Source organism: Calidris pugnax, unplaced genomic scaffold (assembly GCF_001431845.1).
Source record: "Calidris pugnax isolate Ruff unplaced genomic scaffold, ASM143184v1 scaffold173, whole genome shotgun sequence".
Taxonomy (NCBI): domain Eukaryota; kingdom Metazoa; phylum Chordata; class Aves; order Charadriiformes; family Scolopacidae; genus Calidris; species Calidris pugnax.
The window spans coordinates 530,787-554,900 of record NW_015090917.1 but is presented as its reverse complement, the minus strand read 5'-3'; the positions used below and the strand labels follow the sequence as shown (position 1 = coordinate 554,900).

The 24,114-nt window shown below is 46.0% G+C and overlaps 1 protein-coding gene across 1 annotated transcript in view; it reads left to right on the top strand.

Annotated features, from left to right (window-relative positions):
• The first annotated feature begins 2,411 nt into the window (after nt 1-2,411).
• Nucleotides 2,412-24,114, top strand: part of FBN3 (fibrillin 3) — a 150,774-nt gene continuing 129,071 nt past the window's right edge. Inside the window, 4 exon segments of the mRNA XM_014949684.1 lie at nt 2,412-2,544; nt 5,353-5,459; nt 5,462-5,655; nt 21,679-21,761. Coding sequence (XP_014805170.1) covers nt 2,427-2,544; nt 5,353-5,459; nt 5,462-5,655; nt 21,679-21,761 — 502 coding nt within the window. The 5' untranslated portion in view covers nt 2,412-2,426.

The window sequence follows — 24,114 nt, the reverse complement described above, 5'->3', positions numbered from 1 at the left end:
GAGACTTTGAAGGAGATCTTGCTGGGAAGCCTGAATCCTGGGGCTTGCTCTGCCCTAATCACATGCAGCTGTGCTGAAAAGCCCTGCTCTAGAAAACCAGGGAGAGAGTGAAAAGCATCGTGTTCATAGAGGTTTGCATATGTTGGAGGGATTAAAATGCTTCTTAACCCTCTGAAGTGGAATGCGGGGGGGGGGAAAAAAAGAGTGTATTTCCCTTGCATGGCAGTCGTGTGTAGGGCTGTGTCCCACAGCAGCCCTCATGGAGAGCCTGCCGAGAGAGCAGAGCACACACACCCAGGAAGTGTTAATTGTGTTCTCTGGGATCAGTTACATGTGAATTAACAAGAGAAGAGGATTGAGCAGGATCAGAGGTGAGACATGGGACAGCATCCATTCTATGCACAAAGAACAGTCTTCACTAGCCCAGGCACCCCAGACCCCAATAAAATCTAACTGGCATTACAAATGCTTTCCAAAAGCAAAGATCTGTGGTTGCTTTAGCACCTGGAAAACGATCAAGAAAAGTTCTTCATTTATGTACTGTCACCTGCTTTGGACACTTGAAAGTCTGGGCTTTTTTTTTTTTCTTTTTCTTTTTAAATATTTGGTGGTCAGAAGTTGGAGATGGATTTCTGGGAGCTTCTGCAAATATAACACAGAGGCTGTGTGCATCCCTAGGTGTCAGGATGTCTTTAAGTATCTGCATAAATGTGACTATCATGATACAGCAGTTATCAAGGACTAAACTGGACTAGACTGGGAAGGAAATCTTTTGTCTCGGCAGTTGTCACCAACTTGCAGTGTCCTTGAGAGGGAGGAAAATGTAGGTTTTTTGGGCTTTCACGGCTCTTCTGCCCTGGACGATGCCTCAGTTCTGCCATTTGCAACCAGGTAAAGTCTCCATTTATTTTAAACTGAAATAGGTGTGGCAGGATTGGGCCCAGGAAATAGTTTTTTGTGTCTCATGGAGCTGTACGGAGCAGTGCAGACGTGTTGACAGAGCTGCATTCCTCGCAACGCTCCATTATTGGCTGCCTGTGAAAACCAGCTCTGCCTTTTCCCTGTTAGCCTCCCCGAGTTTGCTGTTAATTAGGCTAAGCACCATTCTGACTTCTATAAAGCTGGTGGGGGGTTGATTAGGACGAGCCAAAAGAACAAAGCAGGCAGCAAGGACATTTCAAAGGGCAGCAGGAGGAGAAGGGATGACAGTCTCCCCACCGGCTTGGGGCTTGCCCTGGAATTTCTGCACCTCGGTGAACCGATCCGATAGCTGCATTTGAACCCTCGTCCGCCGAGTGTAAAGAGGTAACAGAGCTCCAGGCCAGATGGTGGGATAATCAGGAGATGCTCGCCTTGCCCCGCGCGTTGTGCGCAGCCATTTGGGTTCCGTTTGGTGCAGAAACTTCTCCCAACCTCTTTGACCTGGAAAGCTGCTCGATTTGGGGAGCTTTAAGGGGAGACTTCTGCCACTGCTGTCTGTCCGTGCGGGGGGAGCTCCCACCTACTGGAGGAGCTGCGGGCATGTGGTGGCACAGAGCAGAGGGTGCTCAGAGAGGAGGAGGGCCACGTGGACTTTATTATATCTTATTTTAAGAAAAGTCGTCAGTAACAATTCCTAAAGCAAGGGGCAGAGGAAAGTTTGTGAGTTTGTGTGGGGTTTGTTTTTTTTTTTGCACAGAGCGAAATTGTGGAATTAGACCCAGAGCTGACATTTAGACAAAGTTGTCCCTTGGAAGAAAGACTTAATATCACAAACATACTACTATTTTTGATTTTTTTATTTTTTAAATATATGTATTTTGGGAAAATGCTTTTAACTTCAAAGGTTTTCTCCTCTGAAGCTGAGGTAACTTTTGAGTGTGAAAGTCCTGAGCTGGGTCACCTATCCTTCAAGCCATCTGTCTTTCCTTAATTGTTTCACATTAGTTGCACTAAGTGCAGGAAAATGATAAGCAGGAAAAGTGCCTTTTACTTGAAATCTTTCTTTTCTTTTTTTTTTTCCCTTCTGTTAACACACCATCATTTTTCAAAAAAAAAAAAAAAAAAAGAAATGAAGAATAAGCTCCAAATTGAAACCGAATTATTTTTTCCCCAACTCTTTTGAAGTGAAGTCACTGTTACTAATGCCCTCCTGCCTCCTGCAGCTCCAGCCTAAATTTGGGACAAGCCCTCACCGCATCCAGCTGAACGGAAAGCGGTCCCTAATTAACCGACCCAGGAGAGCCCTGGGCTGGGAAAGGAATGGCTAGGTGATAATCATGTCGGCATTCAGACGTCTCTCTCTTGCTAAAACCCAACCTCTCCCCCAGCCCCTCCTTGAAGTTACAAACTTTTGGCTGAAGAATGCGGTAGGGTTGTCCTCTCGCTACTCCCACTCCTCCTGCACCCCTTTCCCCGCCACAAGGCCCTCCCCCTGTCCAATTTGGATGAGGCTGTACCTTTTCTTCTCTCCTTCAAGAGTGAGGGTTTTATTCCCTTCTTTTCTGCCCAGATCTCCACTAAACAAAGGAGCTCTGGGCACATCACCAGTTCCAGGACGTAAAGGTATTTAAACAGTTTCAGACTAAATCCAGAGCTGCATAGCTAAAAGCTGATTTCTTTCTCTTTATCTGCCTAATTGTTTGTCTGCCTAATTGTATTTTATTGTGGTTTTGCACATTTTTTTTTTAATTGATTGATTTAATTTTCACACTCAAAGGCATGGGTTTGAACCGTCTTTCCTGATTCCCTCCAAACTTTGCAAACCAGTTTAAAACCTGATTTAGTGATTGATTCTCTTTGCTTTGTCAGTGTGTTTCTTACAAGTGGTGTTTGATGGAATTTCTCAGAGCTGAAAATAGTTTTTAAGCCTTTTTTTTTTTTTTTAAAAAAAAACCCTCTCTTTTGATGGTGTAAATGACTTTTCCATACTTTCTTAGTAAGACGTGGGTGAAGGCTCTGAGAGTATGTGCCTGTGTATCGATCATTTGTCATACTCCTGCTTTCTCTGTGAGGAAATAGGTGCATCTGGACTTTTCTTCAGCTTAAATTTCTGCACCAAGGCTGGAAATCTCCCGAATTGCCTGAACTTGGGGCTTTTAGCCACTTTTTTTATTTCGTCCATCCGTGTTGTACCTCGGGAGTTGTGGGAGCAGAGGAAACCCTCTGCCTTTTGTCTGGCGGGCGATAGCCATGTCCCAGCCCTCGGTGGCCAAGGCGTGTGTCGGGAGCCGCAGAGCTCTCCGGGCTGTAGGAAGGGCAGTTTCTTTGTCTCTGCCTCTGCTCCCACAGAGCCTGCCTTTTTCCCTTCCCACTCCAGCTCTCGTTCCCCGCGTTTGAAATATTAGAGCCTGAAAAATGCATGCCCTCAAGAGCAGAGAGATTCCCAGCTGGGATACTGGAAGAAGTGTGTGGGGTGGGGTGTTTTTTTTTTTTTAATTATTTTTTTTTCCTTTGGTTCAGACACATTTTCTGCCTTGTCTGGGCTGCTTTTTTCTTTTTTTTTTTTTCTTTCCCCTGCTTTGGGGCTGGGCTGGAACTGCTGTGGGAAAGCCAGGGGGGGACAGTAAGGGGAGGCTCGGGGGCCCCGTCCCTCCCTGCAGGAGCAGGCGCCAAAAGCGGCCGAATATTTCCACTCTGAGACCCGGGAGGATTCCCTCCTCCCTGAAGGAGCAAACTTTTGGGGTCCTGAGGTGAGAGATGATGCTTCCTGACCCTCCACCGGCAGGGAGGAGGAAGGAAAGGCTCCCCCTTTTCACATGCCGGGCTGGGATTTAGGGGAATGGGGGGGGAAGACGGGGCTGGAGGAGGAGGGGGTACAGTCTGTGGAGCACCATGTGTTTTACAGAGCCTTTTCATCGGGGTTTCTCCTCCCTCCTCTCCCGGCCTCACAGCCCTGCTGGCTCCTGGCACCCCTCAGGCTGAGCCTGAGGCCGGCTGCCTCCTCACAGCAGGGGCTCACAGGATGGCCGCCTAGCTCTGGGGGCTCCTTGCTGGGCCGGGGTCCATACCTGGGGCTGTTCTCCTCTGCCCCTCATTACCTGGAGCCTCGCAGTCCTTCAAGGACTAAAATAAAGCCACTTTTGTTTGTTGTGTGGGTGTCTATTTTTGTCAAAGTGAGGTTGAAGGTTGGACAAGATGATCTTTAAGGTCCCTTCCAACCTAGAAGATTCTGTGAGGTGGCCATAGGTTCTGTCTCTCCTTAGAGCCCCATGGCCTGCACTCTGCCCCTCAGCCCTGCTCGCCCTGGGCCCAAGGGACCCCTCTGCCATGTCACCCGCCCCCAGGGGAAGCGGGACTCCTGCCTTTTTCCCTTTGGAAGGGGACTTGTTCATCAGGATGGACTTTCTCTGGGGGCTGAAGACCTCCCCTGGAGTGATTCAGGGCCAAACTCTGTCTCTGGCCCCTGTCTGGCTACAGCCATCTTGTAGGCTCAGTTGCTCACCCCAGCCCTGGGGTTTCTCCACAACCAGAGAGGTGAGGGGTCTCCTTGCTGCCTCCATTGGCCCATTCCCCCCCTTCTACAGAGGCTTTGGACCCCATACCATCTTCCTTCCTGTGGCCTCTCAAGCTCAGCTGCCTGTCCCAGCTCAGGAGCTCTTCTACATCCCTCCTATGCCCAGCTCTCCACCTTCTTCTCTTTCCCTTCTCCCTCCATGCAAACCAGGCTTAGATTAATGCACTGTGTCTCCATGCTCTAACCCCAGCTCACAATCCTCTATCTCACACTAGCCCACAACAACCCTTTTCTCCATCTCGGCACTGGTGGGCATGTCCCCCTCATGGATTTGCCAGCAGCCCGCTCCCCTCAGTCAGCTGGAATTACCAAGTATCTGGGAAGGTGGTTTTCCAGCAACTGATCTCCATGCCATGGCCTGTCTGGAGTACAATGCTGTAAACTAGAGCTGTAGGACCTGGGAAGATGGTCCATAAATAGGATCTGTTCTTTCTTAAAGTCGTCCTTTTGCTTCATAGTTCTGCATCTCCTGTTGCTCTTCTGAACCAAGGCACTACACTGAGGTCGGTGTCTTAACCCACCACCATGGGCAGGTGCAGGACAGATGTGCTTTTGTCACTCTTGGTTTCTCCATCAAAAGGGCAGCAAAATAGATGCAAGGGCAGCACCATGAGCATTGGAGATCTTCTCTTGATTCCCAGCTCTTGGGAAAGAAAAGTTTGGCGATGCTGTGTTAGGGAGTGACGCTGTGAACATGTTGGCTGCATGTACAAGGAGCCAAACTCATTGTGACTGTCTGACCTCACTGTATTAACTCTGGGAAAGGGCCGCCTGGGGTGATCAATCATTTTAAAAATGTGAAAGCCCTTAAGAACACTTGTTCTCTCTCTTTCTCTTTCCTCCTTTTTTGCTTCTAGAAAGAGAACGGCAGGACGGCACCACGGCACTCAGGGGCTGCTGCCAAAAACCATCCTCCACCAAGGCAGCAGGGACCCTCCAGCTGGAAGAAGCTTTCGGGGCAGCTGGGGGAATCGAGGAATCCGTGCCATCATGGGGGTATTATGGCTGGCCAGGTTCATGCTGGGATGTACAGCAGTTATGTATGTGGAACAAGCCCAGGGTCAATATGAAGGGGACTTGCAGACAGACAGATTTGCAGGCTACGAGGAAAGACAGCCAGCAAACAGAGTGAGAAGAAGAGGCCAAGACACTTTACGAGGGTACGTTTAATGTTCTTTTCTATTTTACGAAGCAGAACTTGGGTTATTATCATAGCACATAGAGATATGCTGACAGAATTGCCTTTCCTTGAGCTCGGGAAGGAGTCTGATCTGCAGATCTGTGGTAGGAGGAAAGCTCGTGCCCCAGGGGACAACCAAGCAGAGTCCCATGTGAGCAGAGAGCTGTGCCCTGAGTCACTTGCCAGGACTGTGAAGAGCCATCTACACCCTGCCTGTTTGTGGGATCAATGCTGGGTGTTCACATGGAGGGGTGGCTGTGGCTGGGCTTTCCACCATGGCCATGGGGATGCTGTTGACTCGGGTTTTGACCTTGGAGTCGCCTTTGCCTCCGTCCTACCTGGCGATGCTCTGGGCTGTATTGAGAGGTTATTGCCTCTGATGGCTTTTTTACATGATGATTGTTGCTAATCAGACGGTGTCACAATCAGTCCCTTGTTGTGCAGCGTAATTGTGGCTTGTGGTTTCATCTATAGACAAATAGCTGTGAGAGCCTGACCTGTGAGCGTTTTCCACCTGAGGAGGGAGACAGGGCTCAGCTAGAAAATCCCGGAGCTTGTGCTGGAGCTCAGCGCAGTGTTTGCATGCTCTCAAGATGGTTCCTGGCCCCGGCGTTGATTCTGGGTTATTTTAAGTCTCCCTGGCTGTAGTTCTTGGAAAGTGTTCCTGTGTCAGTGGGCAGAATCAGAGCAGAACGTGATACACGCGCGAAGGCTGGGCTGTGCCAGAGTCCTCCGGCACTTGCTGGGGAATGCTGCTTGAATGGGACGGAGTGCCGTGCTTTCAGCCCAGACAGTCAGATGTGCTGTGTTTGGCTGGAGCTGGAAGGCAGAGCCTGGCCCTCAAACTGCCAGGGGCAGGGCCACGGGGCTGGCGGCTTCTCCTGTTGGAATTCCAACCTGCGTGGCCGCTCCCTCCTGCTCTGGCACATTTGGAAAAGATGGATAGAGAGTGTTCCTGGGGGTTTGGCCTTCTCAAAACTGGCTACAGAAAGAAGCCATCGGCTTGCTCGTAAGGTAGGGACACCCTGCGTCTACCCCATTGTCACTCATAATGTCTTTCATCATGCTCCGCTCTCCGAGTCCATCATACCTCAGACAAAACATCCCAAATCTTTATGACTATTGGGGATGAAAACTGTTTCTTGAAAAGGGTGGGATGGCAGTCTACCAGCTCCAGAGACTCTTGTTCATCCAGGGCTATGTGTGACTGATTACTGTGTGAGAATGGGGACAGAAAGGATTGGAAGGAGTTGACATGTGCATGGGTAGTCCTGTCTCGTGCAGTCCTGTGAAGAGAAAGGAAGGGCAGAGCAAGGAAAGGATGAGTCTTTCCATTCTCCCTGCAACCCCAGAGAAGATTACTGGTGTCCAGCAGTCTTATGGCACCCAGTGACTTCAGTGACCTGTTGCTGTTTTAAAAAATGATTTACAGCGTAATTCCTTTTGAGTTTCGGTGAGTCTGAAGGGTCCAAATGAAGCCCAGCATCCCAAGTTAGAAACTACCTCTGAAAACCTTTCTCTACTTTAAAGCCTCGGACAGACACCAACATTTAAGTAAAGTAATACTGAATTATTGGTTTTGTAAGTTTTTAGAGGCCACACAGTATGTTTGAGGCAGGGTCAGAATCAGGCCTGAAGTGTCTGGCTCCCAGTCCCCTGCAGGGAGCTGAGGACCACACTGCTACCTCCTTCATTTTCTCTTCTGCTTTCCTCATGCTCTCTGAAGCAATTGCTGTAGGAAGAGAAAAAACACAAAACACTGGGATAAGTTCAGGGTCTGTTTAAGGAAGTCTGTGCGACTATAATTTAAGACAACTGAAGGATCATTGTTCCTCAGCTCTTGGGAGAGCAATCTTGTTTCAAGGGAGGGAACCGTGGTGGACAACACAGGGGGAGCTGGCAAAGCTCAGAGTGGCTGGAGCTTCTGCCCCAGGCATTTCCCATGCTCTGTGTCAAATGACCCTGACAGTCTCCTAGGTTTTGTGTCCAAATCTCTCCTTCAGGATTTCCAGCCCTTCAGCAGCCTCTCTCTTTAAAATCTCTATTTTACAAGCAGAGAGAAACCACTTGAGATGAGAAATCTATTGAAGAGTGATGTTTTAAATAATGTCTACTGGGCTTAGAAAGCAGCTACAGATGTCACCAGCTGCAGTGCTGTAGATGGGTCTGGGAGCCAGTGAAAGCCATCTCATGCAGAGCCACAGACCCAGTAATTCTTCTTGTAGATTCCCCAGACAGTCCCTCATCCTTTATGCTCTGCTTTGGAACAATTCTGGAGCATTGCAGTTGTGGATCAACATCGTTCCTGACCTGGGTTTTGCTGCCTTAAGGGATCAGGATTCTTTGCTGCTGTGAAATTTAACAGAGTTGGAGACCCTTCTTTGGGAAAAATCAGATAAGTCCCAATTTAAGGCTTGGTTTTCTCACAGACTAGTGCTGCAGTACCAAAAGACATGAGTGAACAGTGAGTTTTCTTGGTGCAAATTTATATGTAAAGGAAGGTAGGGCTGTTTTGGTTTTGTTTTTAAATTTGGTGCTATTTTGCAATGTAGGTATGCAGGTGGCTTATCTTGACTATGGTGATTTGTGGAATTATCTATTGTATAATGCCACTCCTCTAAACACACATCTGAATGTCTAAACACACTTATCTGTGGGGTCTGTTTTAATAGTTTATGACACCATTTCAAATATTTGCTTTGGCATTTGCTTTCAAAGAGCTACAACTTTCTCTTTCAGGGAGAAAGACTAATTTCAATCCAACCTTCATTTGAAATATCTTGGGTTCTGAGACTTCCTCTGGTTCTGAGGCTTGCATGAAAGGCATTTAAATAGAACTGGAATTAAAATGCAGCAACAGCTGAGCTGCATCACATGGGGCTGAGCCGGCAGCTCCCATGGTGGGCTCTGGGCCACCACCCCCAGTCAACGTCCTGAACACTCTGGTTTCTATGAGAATATTCTAATGTTTGTGTGTTGGTTTGGGATGGAAGGAAATGGAGAAACATATTTGGAGGGTTCACCGCTTAGATCTAGCGGTGATGCAGTGCAGGGTCCTCTTCTCCTTTGGGAAAACCTTCTGCTCAGGGATTCTGGACTCTCTGTAACCCTGGATTATTTATTCCTTGAAATCATTTGTTTTGCCAACATGAGTTAAAAATTGTTTTCTTTTCATATACCATGCTTGATACCTTCTAAGCTGCCAGATCTCAAGGCCTTTTACAATGTTAACATGCCATTTGCGGATCATTTTTTCCATGGCAGAAATACTTTTGCTCCCAAAGCAGACTACAGCAGACAGACAGATGCATTAGAGGACTTAGAGGACAGCCCCCCATCTTGACAAGTTACATCTGGCTTTTGTCCTACCATTTATTCACACATGTCCCTCCTTTTCTCTTGGGCAGGTGAAACCATGGGTTCCCTTCTTCTCTAATTTGTTGTATCACAATTTGGAAAATAAAATAGAATGGCACAGAGAAATGTGACCCAGGTGTCTTTATAAATCAAATACCCAACATATTTGGTTTCTCCTTCCTTCATTTTCTCTTAAGTATCTTTTATTCTTACACACAGCACAAATAACTTCCTGTGTGTTTCCTAGGCTGGTCTTGAGTAAGCCCCAGTAATACAGAATATCTGCTCTATTCTGGTGGCAAATTACTTTGTCTGAAGTCTTAGTCAATTAGTACTGAAAGAAATACACAGAATCATTTAATATCATAGAGCTTGTAGTGAGACACTGCTCTCTAGTAACTCCAACGTGGTCAGCACAAGCTGATGTCTGGAGTGAACAGGTTGTGCATGAGGACAGTTGTAGGTGTCTTGTTGGTAAAAGAGACTTTGGCAATGCAGAAGGAAAGATTGAGTATGTTCCTGTTGGAAACGTATTTATTTGGCGCATTGTTCTCATCCCAGTCTCCTTTAATAACAGGCTAAGTCTGAAATAAATTCAAAGCATGAAATAAATGCAAAATAAACAAGTCTGTTATTCACCAATGCCTTTACAAATAACAATTAATAAAGTAATGTGGAGCAATAAATCACAGCCAAAGCCATGATTTAATCTGTCCTTAAACTCATTAAAGTAGAGACAATTTAAAATGACCGTCTCCTAAAAGGAACAGCACTGACAAATCCATTTATGAGGCAGGATTTGAATGGGATTATTAGTTTAATGAACTATTGAACAGTTTCCAAGAGCAAGAATGTGTTTAACAAAGGGGAAAGAAAAGATGATTAGTCTGCAGCCAGCTGAGCTGTTTGCTGGCAGTATGATTTCCTGTAAGTTCATGGCTGCCTGTTTTTTCAAGTAAGAAGAAAGGCTCAGCTATAGCCTGACTTTAAACACAACTAATTATGTCAAGCCCATTAATTATGAAATGGCCACTGCAATTGAGAAGATGGATGAAGGGAGGATGTTTGGGGAGGTGTTTGCCATAGCTCTCTGACTTATGCAAAGAGACAGAGAGGGGTCTAAAGTAATTGTGGGGAATGGGGAATACGAGGAGTTTCCAAGCTGCTCTCCCAGAGATTTTTGACACCTCCTTAGTTTCCAACTTGCCATTGGGGAAGGGAGAGGAAAGGCCCGTTGTGTGCAGAAGGCTGCTGGGATGTAGATGAGTTCTCTCTGAGCTTGGAAGCTCAGATGTGGTGGGGAGGGAAAACCACTGGCTGTGATTCTGGGCCACGTGGCACCAATTTAAACTGGAGCTGGCACTGGGGTGGTGTTTAGTGTGAAGGGGAAACTGGTCATAGTAAAGATGAGCTTCAACACCACCGTTCACTCTGAGATGTGCACAAAAATGATTTCCAGCCATGTTTTAATCCAGGTCCATCCCTGATGTTGCAGTTCCACAAGGGTTTTAGGACTGGAATTTCAAAAGGTTTTTCTGGACCAGCAGCAATTGTAATTTTCTTCACTCTTCGCTTTAGGTTTATCGGAAACATGTGCCTTTAAAAAGAGCTGATGCCCAAAACACAACCAGCGCTGTCAGATGTTTCATGATTCAGGCCCTGATTCTGCCTCTGCCAAGTTCGAGCATAACGTTTTAGTTGACTTGGTTGAAAGGAATAAGCCCTAAGTGGAAGTCAGCAAATCTTTTCTGCCGTGTTCCTGTCTCTGCCACTACTGTAAATCTAGCAAGAGGTATTGATTTCATCAATGTCCCAGAGCGGAGTGCTTTAAATGCAGCAGCTCAGCTTTCACTCCTTATAAAAAAATTGGATTTCTTCACCTCAAGGTTATAGAAAACTCCTCAGTAAGAACCAAGGTGCTACTAAGAGGCAGTGGAAGCTAAAAAGTCCCATTTCTATAGTTTAGGCAACCAGACTGTGTCCTACTGATTGTGTGGGTTGTTTGTGAAAAAGACTTCGTAACTATGGTGATTTAAACACTTAAAAAAGCAGATTTGTGGGATGTGTCACTAACTACACCAACTAAAACTGAACGTACATGTAGCCAAAGAGTAACAACAGAACTCCAGTGCTTGTTAAAAATTGCTGTCTGAAATGGACTGTGCTGCTTGTGGTTGCCCAAATCTCATTGCAGTTGGGCTAGATGATCGTTGTAGGTCCCTCCCAACTGAAATATCCTGGTCTATTGTATTCTAGCCTGTTCTAAATATTCTTTTCCTCACAAGATGGGGAAATGGACGTTCACAGATGCATAGAGGACTCTCCATCTCCAAGGATGTAGCTTTGGGGCATCTCCACTTAGAAATGGTGAAGAAGAACATGGCAGGGGAGAGCATGGTCAAACTTGAGCAAAGCTTTCTTGCCTTCTCCCACCACATTTCTGCCCTGAGTAGGATGTGGGTTTCTGTTCTCTAAGACCTGTTAAAGCTGAGTTTAGAGTGAAGGTACATCCCTTCAGTAAAGGTGTAGCTGGAGCTTCTCTCACTGTGTCCCAGTCCCCTCTTGAGCACACCTCAGCTGCTTCCAGGTCCACGTACTCCACACACATAAACCTTGATATTTATTCCTAGAGCATTAAATACTACAAAGAACAGAAGGAACAGAATTAAGTCAGAAGTTTCCAGCTGCTGCCTTAAGACTCTTGTTCCTAAATTTTCCTTGCGTCTTGATTTATATTGTGAAATGGTTGATCTTGGACTTCTGGCCCAGGCTGGTTTCTCTTGTTATTGGCAGAAAACGTGAAGGCATGGCAAAAGATTATCTGGCGTAGAAGTTAATAGGTTATATAGGTTTTATTTGGAAGTTTTAAGAACTGGACTTGAAGTTTTGATGTATTTCAGAATTTAAGGGGGGAAAAAAAAGATGGAAGAGTCGGTAATGCTGCTTTCCAAATGAAAGTGTTAAGTAGATCCTGGAAATAAGTTACATTTTTAGTTTTTTTTTCAAAAGAAAGTCTTCTGTATGGTTCTTTGCTGGTATATAGGATTTAAACTTAAATGTGCAGGAAGAGGGGAAGATTTTCCCTACCATCACTTACAAAAAAAAGCGTGAAGATCAGAATAAAGGGGGAAAAATAGTATTATTGACAAAGAAACGTATATAACAAAAGATTTTATAGCCCCCCTTTGCTAAAAAAATTAAATATTGTAAACATTATTGGGCTTGAACTTGGCATTAACCTAAGTAGATGGAATCCAAATTCTATACAGTCTTTGCAAGACTTTCCTTCCATTTTTCTGCATTCCCTTTGTGGAACTGAACAATAATCTTGAGTCTTTAAAAAGTTGTTTCCATTGCTCTTTTATTTTCATATTTTTCAGCTAAAATTCAGGTGTCTATGCTGCAGTTGGCTTTGCATGGCTTGGGTCACCTAAACTTGGGCAGGATGTTGTTGTAAGCGTAGAGATTTATTTTGGTGCGAGCTGGTCCCCTTGGTGGCAGCCAGGGAACCTTCTCAGCTTGGTTTTCTCTCCATGGATGTGTGTCTGGAGTTCATGCGTGTGACGTGTCCCAGGAGACCTCTACCTGGGTGCAGGGATGATTCTTGAGCCAAGGCTGCAGTTTTGTACTGGGGAGGTCCCTGATGGGACTTCCCTTCATTGTAGTTTCTTACTCCATCCCCTTATTGATGACATTACTGATAGCTGTGTCTCAGCAGGAGATGAGTTACAGAGATCTGTAATCTTTCAAGGCCGTATCTCTGTATTTGAGATGGCCTGTCCCCAAGGCACCCCAAGGCTGTCTTCTGATCTAAATTAGGGTAGGGAATTCAACCCTTGGCACAGAGATAGAAGAAGTACCATTGAACATTAAATAGGCCCATTTAATGCTGTTTCAATTTCAATCCAAAGGCAATTTAATATGCATTAGAAGTTGAAATCTAATCACCATCTGGAAAAAATAAGTTATTTTCTTTCCATTTTCTAGTAATGTATGAATGAAAATAGTAAACACCTCAATAACTTTGTTTGAAACTATGTAATTGCTCAGTTAAAAGGCTTGTATTTTGATATCATGCATTTTCCTGGTTGATTAAATTAGGTGTCAAGGGTATCTTTAGTTTCAGACCATTCATTCTCTAGGAAAAAATAGCTAAAACATAGAAACAGAGATGAAAATAACTGCTTTAATTTAGGCTTCCTTTCTGTTAACTAAAACAATCAAGAAAAGTGTTCACTTAAGTTGATCTTTCTTGTCTGGGGCCACTCCTGGATACTGGGAGGAGGAGCAGTCAGTGATGCACCTTCTGCTTCTTCCCAGACCTCCCAGTTTCCTTAAGGAGAGCTGCAGTAGAGGACCAGACGCTGAATTCAGGTGCTTGAAAGGCTCACCTTTCTTTGAGCATCTTATGGCAAGGTATTCTGAGTCCCAGGTGCTTGGTCTGGGCTCAGATAAAGACCAGGTCAGAGTCACTAATTAGCACAGATGAGCAATGCTCAGTAATGCTCCCAGGATTTGCTCGGGAGGGACCTCTGCGCCAGCTCCCACCACTGATATTCCTGGGGATGGAGGTGGGGGGATGCTCCAGAGGCCACAGAAAGTAAAGGGTCTCTGGCAGGAATGTGAGAGATGCCTGGGGCTTTGGTGAGATCAGCGAAACATGTTTCTGTTGCCACCACTGGATTTCTGAGTGGAGTATTTCAGGTATTGCTGAGAGCCTCAGGAAAGCGATCCATAGCTCAGCTCTGCAAACAGCTTAAGGATGTCTGAATTCTGAAGGCTTTAGTGCATGTGATATTACCCAGCAGAAGAGTGCGAGCAGTTTTAAGGTGTGTGACTTCTACTGGAAAGTTGGCATCTCTGCACCTTTAAAACCAAATTATTAAAACCAAAAATAATTGAAATCAATGGGATTTGAATGTTTTCCTAAAAGCTTCAACAGATGCAGGGCTGCTTTGCAGAACATGAGGGTGATGTTTCAGGTGGGAGAGGTTGGGCACCTCCTTTGCAGGACGGAGTCAATATCCTTACATTAAAGAGGGGGTTGCCAGGGTTAGGGGCTTCTCTGCTTTCTCTTTTGCAAATTACTTATCAACCTGTATCCATTGCATGAACACTGGGGAAGTAACAGTGAACGTACAGATAGCAGAGTCCTAGGCTCCTAAAACTGATCAATCACTGAAATAAATACTTGCAGTACATTTGAGGGATCTGGTAAGTCAAGAATGAGGAGGATACAAATATGCTCCCCTTTAGGCCACGAATCCTAAAGTCAGCATTGTTTCAGATCTGTTCTCATGCCATGACACAATCCCAAATCCCTCTGGGCAGGGAGATGCAAGACCAAAAACCACTATCATATTTGGCAGTAATTATTGTCCCCCTGGTGATCTCCACCGAGGCCAAGGGTGACTGATGCCTGCAGTGGTGCTCCCCATTATTGTCAGAGATGATTCCTGGGGCCCAACAAAGAATCAGGCCAAGATCAAAACCAAAAAACATCTTGAATTACAGGAAGAATTTCCAACTCAGACGGAGAGGTAGGATCATCGTCCCTGGAAAAGCCACATGCTTAAAAGTCAGATAAGACTAGAGAATGTAGTGGGGATATTCATACACGTTCATTTTACTTGACTCTCTGCACAAACATGAATTTCATGATAAGAGGAGGGCTGCACGGGGTGTGGGAGGGGACAGATAATCTAAAAAGAAACTTCTATGTCTCTTCCCTGAAACAGCCTCTTCTGTGGATAGGAGACAGCCCTCCTTTTTGAAGTAGCAAATCAGAAATCTTCACTGGCCTGGCAATAACTAAATTGTCACTGAGTTGGTGAATTTACAGCAAAGGGTAACTCTGAATGGTTTGGGGAAATCTAGAGCAGCATTTGGGCTGGTGGCCGTTCCTAATGCTGAACGAGTAGAGTGCATTGAGAAGTGCCTAAATCTGTTTCTGGATGTTTTGATTTCCCCATGAAGATTTTTAAGCTGAAACTTGAAGATAGAAAACATTTGAAAATAAGGGATAGGGAAGGTAGTGACTATAAGCATGTTAAGGTGTTTCCATCCATTCCATGTCAATTGTCAGAATTGCTGCACCCCAAATGGGATGTGCATGTGTGTGGAGCAGAAGAGAAATTTTCATGTCTCTCAAGATACTCAGAGAATACAAAGAGAAGAACATAAGAAAAAATGAGATTGGGAAGCTTAATAGACTCCTAAAATTAGGATATTGTGCTCAAGCAGAAAAGGGGGAAACAGTTCCCCTGGACCTGCTAGCCACGCTTCTTCTCATCTAGCCCAGGATGTGGTTTCCTGCTGTTGTGGATTCCTCCCACATATTTTGAGGAACAGTATCAAGGATGAAGTCTCTTATCTCTCGATCATTAGGTTTGTCACTGGATGGTTAAACTGTGGTGCTTCTCATCCCGAAATCACCAGGTGTTGATCCCCTGTGCCGGTGGGAAAGTTGATGCTCACCCTTTCATAAAACCGTGGGCTCCAGCCCTACTACGAGCTCACAGAGTTGTACTTTGGCAGGGCAGCAGAGTGGTTTTTACTGAGTGTTTTGTTTGAAACACTTAGAGAAAAAGGAATTTGTGCTTGGTCACTTGCCTAACTTACATCTGGGATCTGGTAAAAGTACAAGCCATACTTTTATTAACAAAGTCTTAGTTTGCAGGGGAAAAAAAATGAAGCGGTTTGAATTTCTGAGAGCACCTACTCTGTGATCTTCACTAAAGAGACCTGCAAGAGATATAAAGTGTTGGCATCTCTGTCCTTGCCAAGGGACTCAAACTGGGCCAGAGAACCATTATTTGTGCAGCCAGACCCTCTGAGCTCAGTCTCCTCTTCCCATTGAACAGAGAATATCTTGGAAAGTAGCGCTCAGGAGACAGTCACGGCACTGAGGACCTCTCTTCACCCAGCTGGAAGAAGCTTTGGGCTGTATCAAGGAGGGAAATAACAAATGATTCTGATAAATATGGAAGTGGGTCCCCATGCTCAGGCAGCAGATACCCAACCCCAACTTCTCCAGAAAGCAATGAGCTGGGAGAAGGATTTGCTGACCATGCAGCCAAGCAGACTAGTTGCAGGGTCACAGCTCAGGGAGTCTCAGTCGCTGGTCAAGGGGCTCCATTTGGTGAGAAGAGCAGGAAATTGGCCCAAAGTAATGAACTGTAGTGAATTCTTCCTGAATTATTATGTTGAATCCCCCTGGACGAGGCCAGCGAGAAGGAGAACATGTGAGAAGCCAGGGGAGCAATCCCTGTGCAGAGCAGAGCATCTCGGAGAATTGCCCCAGCCCTGGCAAGCCACCAATTTTCATTCACTTCTGTCTTCCTCTAATTTAAGGAATGGAAACGCCACTTCTGGCCGGTGACAACTGAGGTACACTGATTGCTCCTGACAGGGGAGACAAATCCTGGGCTGCTGCTCCTGCTGTCTGGAAAGCACACGCTACGTGGAGCCAGGGGTTCATTAGCTGTGGGTCTCGCTGGATGCCAGGAGAAGGGCTCCTTGCAGGACACATTTATTACACAAATCAGCCTTTTAGTGACCATGCAGAGCTTTCTGGAGAAGGTTTGGAGAGTTCATTCTGGCTGGGTATTCTTTCTCCCATGGCTGGAGGAGTGGACAAAGACCTGCGTGTGAGGACATAGCTGTGGGTGAGCAGGAAGCTCAGGGCTACTCAACTTGGTTTTTGGCTACCATCTGTGTCTGCAAAGCATTCTCAGCCTGGACTTCACACGCTGTGCTGTCTGCCCTCTCCTATCTTTAACAATGAGTACAATTCTGCTGAGGTCACACTAGGCATCTGACAATAATTGGCAGGACCTTTTCTGCTGCTTGCTCAGCTTGTAGGCAACAATTCAGTGCTTCGGGCTGCCTTTCCCAGGCCTCTAACGGGAACAGGCTGCCACAGAAACAGCCAGATGCCACTTGTGTTCTGTCCCCACGGTGGGCTGGCACCCCCAGCCCGTGGGCAGTCTTGTGGTATGGACCATCTCCCAGTCCTTGCTCATGCCTCCGACTCCGTTGTGGATCTGGGAGAAAGGCTCCTCTCCCTCACAGCCCTGCATTTTCTCATCATGTAGCCACAGCTCTGCTCCAGTGGTTTTCTTTCTTGGCATCTCCCAGTTCCCAGATGGAGCCACTGCCAGCAGGCAGCATTTGGTGCCATCAATTGAAATTCAGGCTTACTTTGTCCCTGCTTATCTTTATAATCCTATTGTTTATTTAAAGCGGACAAAGAAGATGCTCATGGCCAGTGTTGCTTTTCCCTTCTGTCCTTTCTTAGCATCACCCTTTTGACCATGTTTACATTGGTTAAAATAGTTCTCTGTAGCAGCTGAGCACCTCCAGCCTTTTCCTGGGCTGCACAGAAGGTGATAAGGAAGATCTGCCTCGTATTGGCAGGTCTATTTTTGCATCAGCTGAACCATGGGGGTGGCCCAGCAGTGCCAGAAAGGTCTGGTACAAACATGTCAGCTCTTATCTCCCAAAGGAAAAAGTCACATGGGCCTTAGCACCATCTCACCAGTGCAACTGTGTCTCCCCAGAAAGGGGTCCTGTCTGGATTGAACCCTCTCGCTACTTCTGGGTAGCAAGGAGGCAAAGCTGGGAGGGAGTAGGGTAAAAAAAACAACCACCTCTTGATTCTTAATTTAGGACTGATTCTTTTGAATTTTCTTGATAGTCCTCAAACCTCTGTGGATTTTCATTATCAGAATGGTGTGAGCAAGTTTATTGAATTTAAATGCTTTTTCCTCTAAGCTTGACCTTCCCATTCTTAGCGCTTCACCACAAACAATGGCTCCAGTTTTCTGTTTAACGACTAGATGACATGTCTTTTATCCACACCTTCTTCCTGATGAGAACGTGGGTTCCCAGCTTGTGTTTCCCAGGATGGATATAACTGCTACAAATTTTAAAAAGCAATTTTGTCACAACTTTGCTGAAGATGTTATTTTTTTTTCTCTTACAAAACAGCATTCTCCTTATTGAGTTCTTGCTTTGGAATCTAATTTCCTTCTCGCTCTAGGTCATTTCTGTGACACCATTAACTTCAGCCCATTCAAGATGAATTCTCCCCCATGTTTTGTTTTGAAACTCTGCTAATTTTTAGCATATGTTTATAAAGGTTCAGTTTTGGAGGAACAATTGGGATCTTGCAGTTTAGCCTGCCCTGTCACAGGGTGCCCAGGACCTCTCCCAGGATCTCTGCACAGAGCTTGGAGAGGAGTCTTGGCTGACTGTCTTTTAGAACGAGGTGGTACTTTCCACCACAGTTAAAAATAACCTACTTCTTCATCAATTTCATTCAGCTTCCACTTTCTTCCATCTTAGTCTACGGGATTGATGTCGGATACCTCTACCTTTGCTGATTTTGACAAAAATCCCTCTTAATCTTTTGTCTGATAAAAGTCTATAATAATGCTCTTTAATCTTCAACAAGGCTTGATGTAGCCTGGAGCCAGGGTGTATTAAGGACAATGGCTGTTCACATCCGTGTGTTGAAAAGTGGGGACCAGTGGACAAATTCAGGTGGAAGCCAAACTGCAATATTGGATGTCTGGCTATGGGTTGCCTACACATTGCATGGAGAGTCCTATATCAAAAAATAGATCATCCGTCCATCCATTCATCCCACACACTGGGAACCTGACGCCTGAATCTTATGCTTTACAGGCCCTCCATCTGCTCATAGGGAACTTATCTTCCCAGTTAATGCCAACCACAGACATATGTCTACTTCTAACTGGAGATTTACATGTGGATAGTAGTGGCAGTACCAGCTAGCTTTGGGTTTTATCCAGCCTAATGCAATGAGGAACGGCAACCCAAGATGTTCCCCCATCTGCAGGGAACCTTAATCCATACCAGCAGAAACAGCTCTGCATTCAAGGTCTCCTTTTAACTTCTAAGCACAGGAGAAGCAACAGATGCCCAAGCCTTGTGGAAAACATAGGCTCTTTTGAAATCAAAATACAGATTTACTCTCCACCTCCAACCATAGCACCAAATTATTTTAGCAGAACCCTGGATTCTGTGTTTGCAGGGCTGGTGAAGGAAGCTCCACACAGCACTGGGCAAACAGGTCATGGAAAAGTAGTCGCCATGGTTTCTACACTGGTCGTTGTGTCTGGGAAAAAATTAGAATTGGGAAGCAGAGCAACACCCTTCATTGCACAGAGAGTCATCCAACATGTTCTGTGGTCCTCAGGGATCTTCTAGTCACCATGAAGAGTAGAAGCTTGTCTTTTATCCACACCTTCTTCCTGATGAGAACGTGGGTTCCCAGCTTGTGTTTCCCAGGATGGATATAACTGCTACAAATTTTAAAAAGCAATTTTGTCACAACTTTGCTGAAGATGTTATTTTTTTTTCTCTTACAAAACAGCATTCTCCTTATTGAGTTCTTGCTTTGGAATCTAATTTCCTTCTCGCTCTAGGTCATTTCTGTGACACCATTAACTTCAGCCCATTCAAGATGAATTCTCCCCCATGTTTTGTTTTGAAACTCTGCTAATTTTTAGCATATGTTTATAAAGGTTCAGTTTTGGAGGAACAATTGGGATCTTGCAGTTTAGCCTGCCCTGTCACAGGGTGCCCAGGACCTCTCCCAGGATCTCTGCACAGAGCTTGGAGAGGAGTCTTGGCTGACTGTCTTTTAGAACGAGGTGGTACTTTCCACCACAGTTAAAAATAACCTACTTCTTCATCAATTTCATTCAGCTTCCACTTTCTTCCATCTTAGTCTACGGGATTGATGTCAGATACCTCTACCTTTGCTGATTTTGACAAAAATCCCTCTTAATCTTTTGTCTGATAAAAGTCTATAATAATGCTCTTTAATCTTCAACAAGGCTTGATGTAGCCTGGAGCCAGGGTGTATTAAGGACAATGGCTGTTCACATCCGTGTGTTGAAAAGTGGGGACCAGTGGACAAATTCAGGTGGAAGCCAAACTGCAATATTGGATGCCTGGCTATGGGTTGCCTACACATTGCATGGAGAGTCCTATATCAAAAAATAGATCATCCGTCCATCCATTCATCCCACACACTGGGAACCTGAAGCCTGAATCTTACGCTTTACAGGCCCTCCATCTGCTCATAGGGAACTTATCTTCCCAGTTAATGCCAACCACAGACATATGTCTACTTCTAACTGGAGATTTACATGTGGATAGTAGTGGCAGTACCAGCTAGCTTTGGGTTTTATCCAGCCTAATGCAATGAGGAACGGCAACCCAAGATGTTCCCCCATCTGCAGGGAACCTTAATCCATACCAGCAGAAACAGCTCTGCATTCAAGGTCTCCTTTTAACTTCTAAGCACAGGAGAAGCAACAGATGCCCAAGCCTTGTGGAAAACATAGGCTCTTTCGAAATCAAAATACAGATTTACTCTCCACCTCCAACCATAGCACCAAATTATTTTAGCAGAACCCTGGATTCTGTGTTTGCAGGGCTGGTGAAGGAAGCTCCACACAGCACTGGGCAAACAGGTCATGGAAAAGTAGTCGCCATGGTTTCTACACTGGTCGTTGTGTCTGGGAAAAAATTAGAATTGGGAAGCAGAGCAACACCCTTCATTGCACAGAGAGTCATCCAACATGTTCTGTGGTCCTCAGGGATCTTCTAGTCACCATGAAGAGTAGAAGCTAAGATTGCTTTTACAGGGGAACATCATTGCTCAAGAGAGAGGTTCCTTAGAGTCTGCTCTCAGTCCAGCTCAGTGTTTTTTGTCATTAATACAAATACTGCCCAGTTCCTTTTTCCATGGGAAGGCATCCTACTGCTTCCTCGTTGGAAAGGTGCACCTGTGGGTATCTGCTGCACATCTGTGGTGTGTGTCTGCTGCACATCTTCAGCGTGTGTCTGCAAGTGTGCTGCACTTGTGGTGTCTCCCTGCTCTGTGTCTGCAGTGCCTCTGCCCTGTGTTTGCTGGATGTGGCTGCTGTACGTACGCTGTGTTTCTGTTACATCTGCTCTGCATCCCCTGTCTGTCTTTTCCGTGTTTGTGGTGTGTTTTCTGCACACGTGTTGTACGTGTGCTTCATCTCTGCTGCATGTCTTCGGTGTATCTTCTGTGCATCTCCTGAGATCATGCTGAAGGTGGGAGACTCATGTAGTACGGGGTAGGGGATTTGGGATGTTCTGGGATCCACCAGTCTCTCCCAGCCAGAAAAGGAATCTGTTGCCCTAAAACACTACAGGTTTTTGCCAAAATCCAGACTGGAATCTGGTATCTGGGTCTCATAAGGTGCCACTGAGCCTGGTTGTCATTCCCAGGGTGCCCAGCCATCCCAGCACCCTGTGGGTATGGTCCCATGGCGTGACTTCGTGTCAGGAGAGACCTGGCTGTGCCTCAGTCCTTCACTCCTCCGCATAGCCCCAAGAGGGTCACTGTAAGATCAGAGCCCCACAGTATTCTGCACAGGTCAGTTATTAAAATAACATATGGTGGCTCCTTTTGGTGGGAATTAAGCATGGCTGGTTCAAACTCATGATGAGGGAATGGAGTTTGGCAGAGAAATGTCACACAAGGAGGTACTCGGCTGCTCTCCTGCAGCAATGATACATGCTGAATTTATCCAATGGCACAGAAACAGAGGGAAAAACATTGCTTTTTAATTTTCAGACCCAACGTCTGTGGCTCGAGGTTCCATTCCTACTGCTGCCCCGGCTGGAAAACGCTGCCTGGAGGGAACCAGTGCATTGTCCGTGAGTATCCACTTTCCTCTTAAGGGCACCAAGGGACCTCATCACCGTGTGGGAAGGAATTCATATCTCACACTTCAGCAGATCATGGAATATTTCATAATCCACTGGGGCAGGAGCAGTGATTGCTGAGAGTTCTCATCTCTGTTAGTCTCGATTAAAGCAGGGTGGTGGCAATTGGTCCCATTTAGTGCACGGTCTTTTATCTTCTGCCAAATTGCCACTGTGTTCCTTGTTGCTTGATGGTTTGTGTGCCCACTTCAGAAGATTAGACTCAAAGGAAAGCTGTTGGTGACTCCTGAGAAAGTTGTTTTAGAGCTGCTTGTTTAGATGAAATAATGTAGTTAGTTGCTAGAACCAACAGCTAGATGCTGACATTGCAAACACGATGTCATGAGACAGTGTCCACAAGCAGGAATTTACATCTTTCTTTAAGTGGCCATTGAAAGCAGGATGCTGATTTAGATAAATCACATCTCTGTTTTGCCATCCTCCAAAAGCTTTCCCATGTGGAGTAGGCCATTACTGAACTCTCAAGTGCTGATATATACACCTATAAAATCCATTAAGGGGCCTATGTTTTGCATTTCTGTAGGTTAAAGGCATGAGCTGAGGGAGAGGAGGGGGATCCCTTTGGAGGATGTTCCCATTGGAAGTGAAAGTCAGCTCAGGAGTAAATAAATGAGATTCTCACTCGAGACAATAGGGGTAATTACACCTGCATTTGGTCATGCATCAAACTGAAAAACAGTTAATACATGGTGTCCTGGAGATATTAACCATAACCTGGACATACAGAACAGGAGGCAACACTAGGGCAGGCTTGTATCTCCCAGTATTTTAGCTTTTTGGATAAACGTTCCGCATTAGAGCACACTTGGAATGGTATGTGAATGTCCTTTTCCAAAACTTCCTAAAAACAGTTGATACGGGGAGGTTTCAAGTTGAGGAAAACAACAAGTCCTCTCCTTTCCCGAGGAGTACAGAATCACAGGCTGGAAGAGACCTCTGGAGATCATCTCCTCCAACCTCCTGCCAGAGCAGGTCCACCCAAAGCAGGTCCCACAGGAACGTGTCCAGGCGGGTTTGAATGTCTCCAGAGAAGGAGACTCCACCACCTCTCTGGGCAGCCTCTTCCGGGGCTCTGCCACCCTCACAGGAAAGAAGTTCCTCCTCATGTTTAGATGGAACTTCTTATGGTCAAGTTTGTACCTGTTACCTCTTGTCCTGTCCCTGGGCACCACTGAAAAAAGCCTGGCCCCATCCTCCTGACACCCCCCCTTTTAAGTATTTATAGGTGTTGATCAGATCCCCCCTCAGTCTTCTCTTTTCCAGACTAAAAAGACCCAACTCCCTCAGCCTTTCCTCATCAGAGAGATGCTCCAGGCCCCTCATCATCTTTGTGTCCCTCTGCTGTCCCCTCTCCAGCAGTTCCCTGTCCTTCTGGAACTGGGGAGCCCAGAACTGGTCCCAGTGCTCCAGATGGGGCCTCCCCAGGGCAGAGCAGAGGGGGAGGGTGACCAGCAGAGACAGGCAAACTCAAAAAATCCTTCTCACCAACACACAGACAGCGGATGCCCCACCAAGGAGACAAGGCTTGAGTTGAATGCTGGCTGCAGCGAAGGGTTAAGGAGCTTGCAGCCAAAGAGCTGCTCAGTGGCATGCGGGGTTAGCGACATTCGGGGTTGTCTGCTGACTTTTCTCATAACTGTAAAACATGCCATCTGGGCTGGAGGTCCTCGGGGGACTCTGTTGTAATTGTATTTATAAAACACACAGAGATGAGATACTTTCATGGGGCTCTAATAAAAATCTGTGCTTACACAGGTGGAACAATACTGCCAGCTATGCTCTTGGCTCCCATGGCACAGGAAGGGGAAGAGATTAGCAGGGGTCCCAGGCAAGAAAGGATGGAGGTTGAGATGAAGGCATCCTGCTGAGGCATCTCTGGCTGACTCAGGCTCAGCCCCTCATTCAGCAGGAGACACATCTCAGTAAGAGCCGGTTCCCTCAATGCCAGACCATGGACTGCGAAATGCTTCGTGGAAACACACTCATTTTTAAGGGAAAGAACAACCTGGCTCTATGAGAATGTCACTTGTCTCTGCTGAGAAACATTTTCAGCAAGCAAAAGTAATGAAATGTGCCTTCCCCGTCCTCTGCTGCTGAAAAAGGGATGTGGTAGCCAGACCAGCCAGTCTGTGATAGAAGGAAGGTGCCTCCAGGAACTCCCTGTGAACACGTGGGTCCTTCCCACTGTTCCACTTCCCACGCCAGGGTCCTCAAGAGGTGCCCCAGCTTCCTCCCCAGGTTATTATTCTGAAAAGAGATGAATTCACACCCTTTTGGCAGCCAA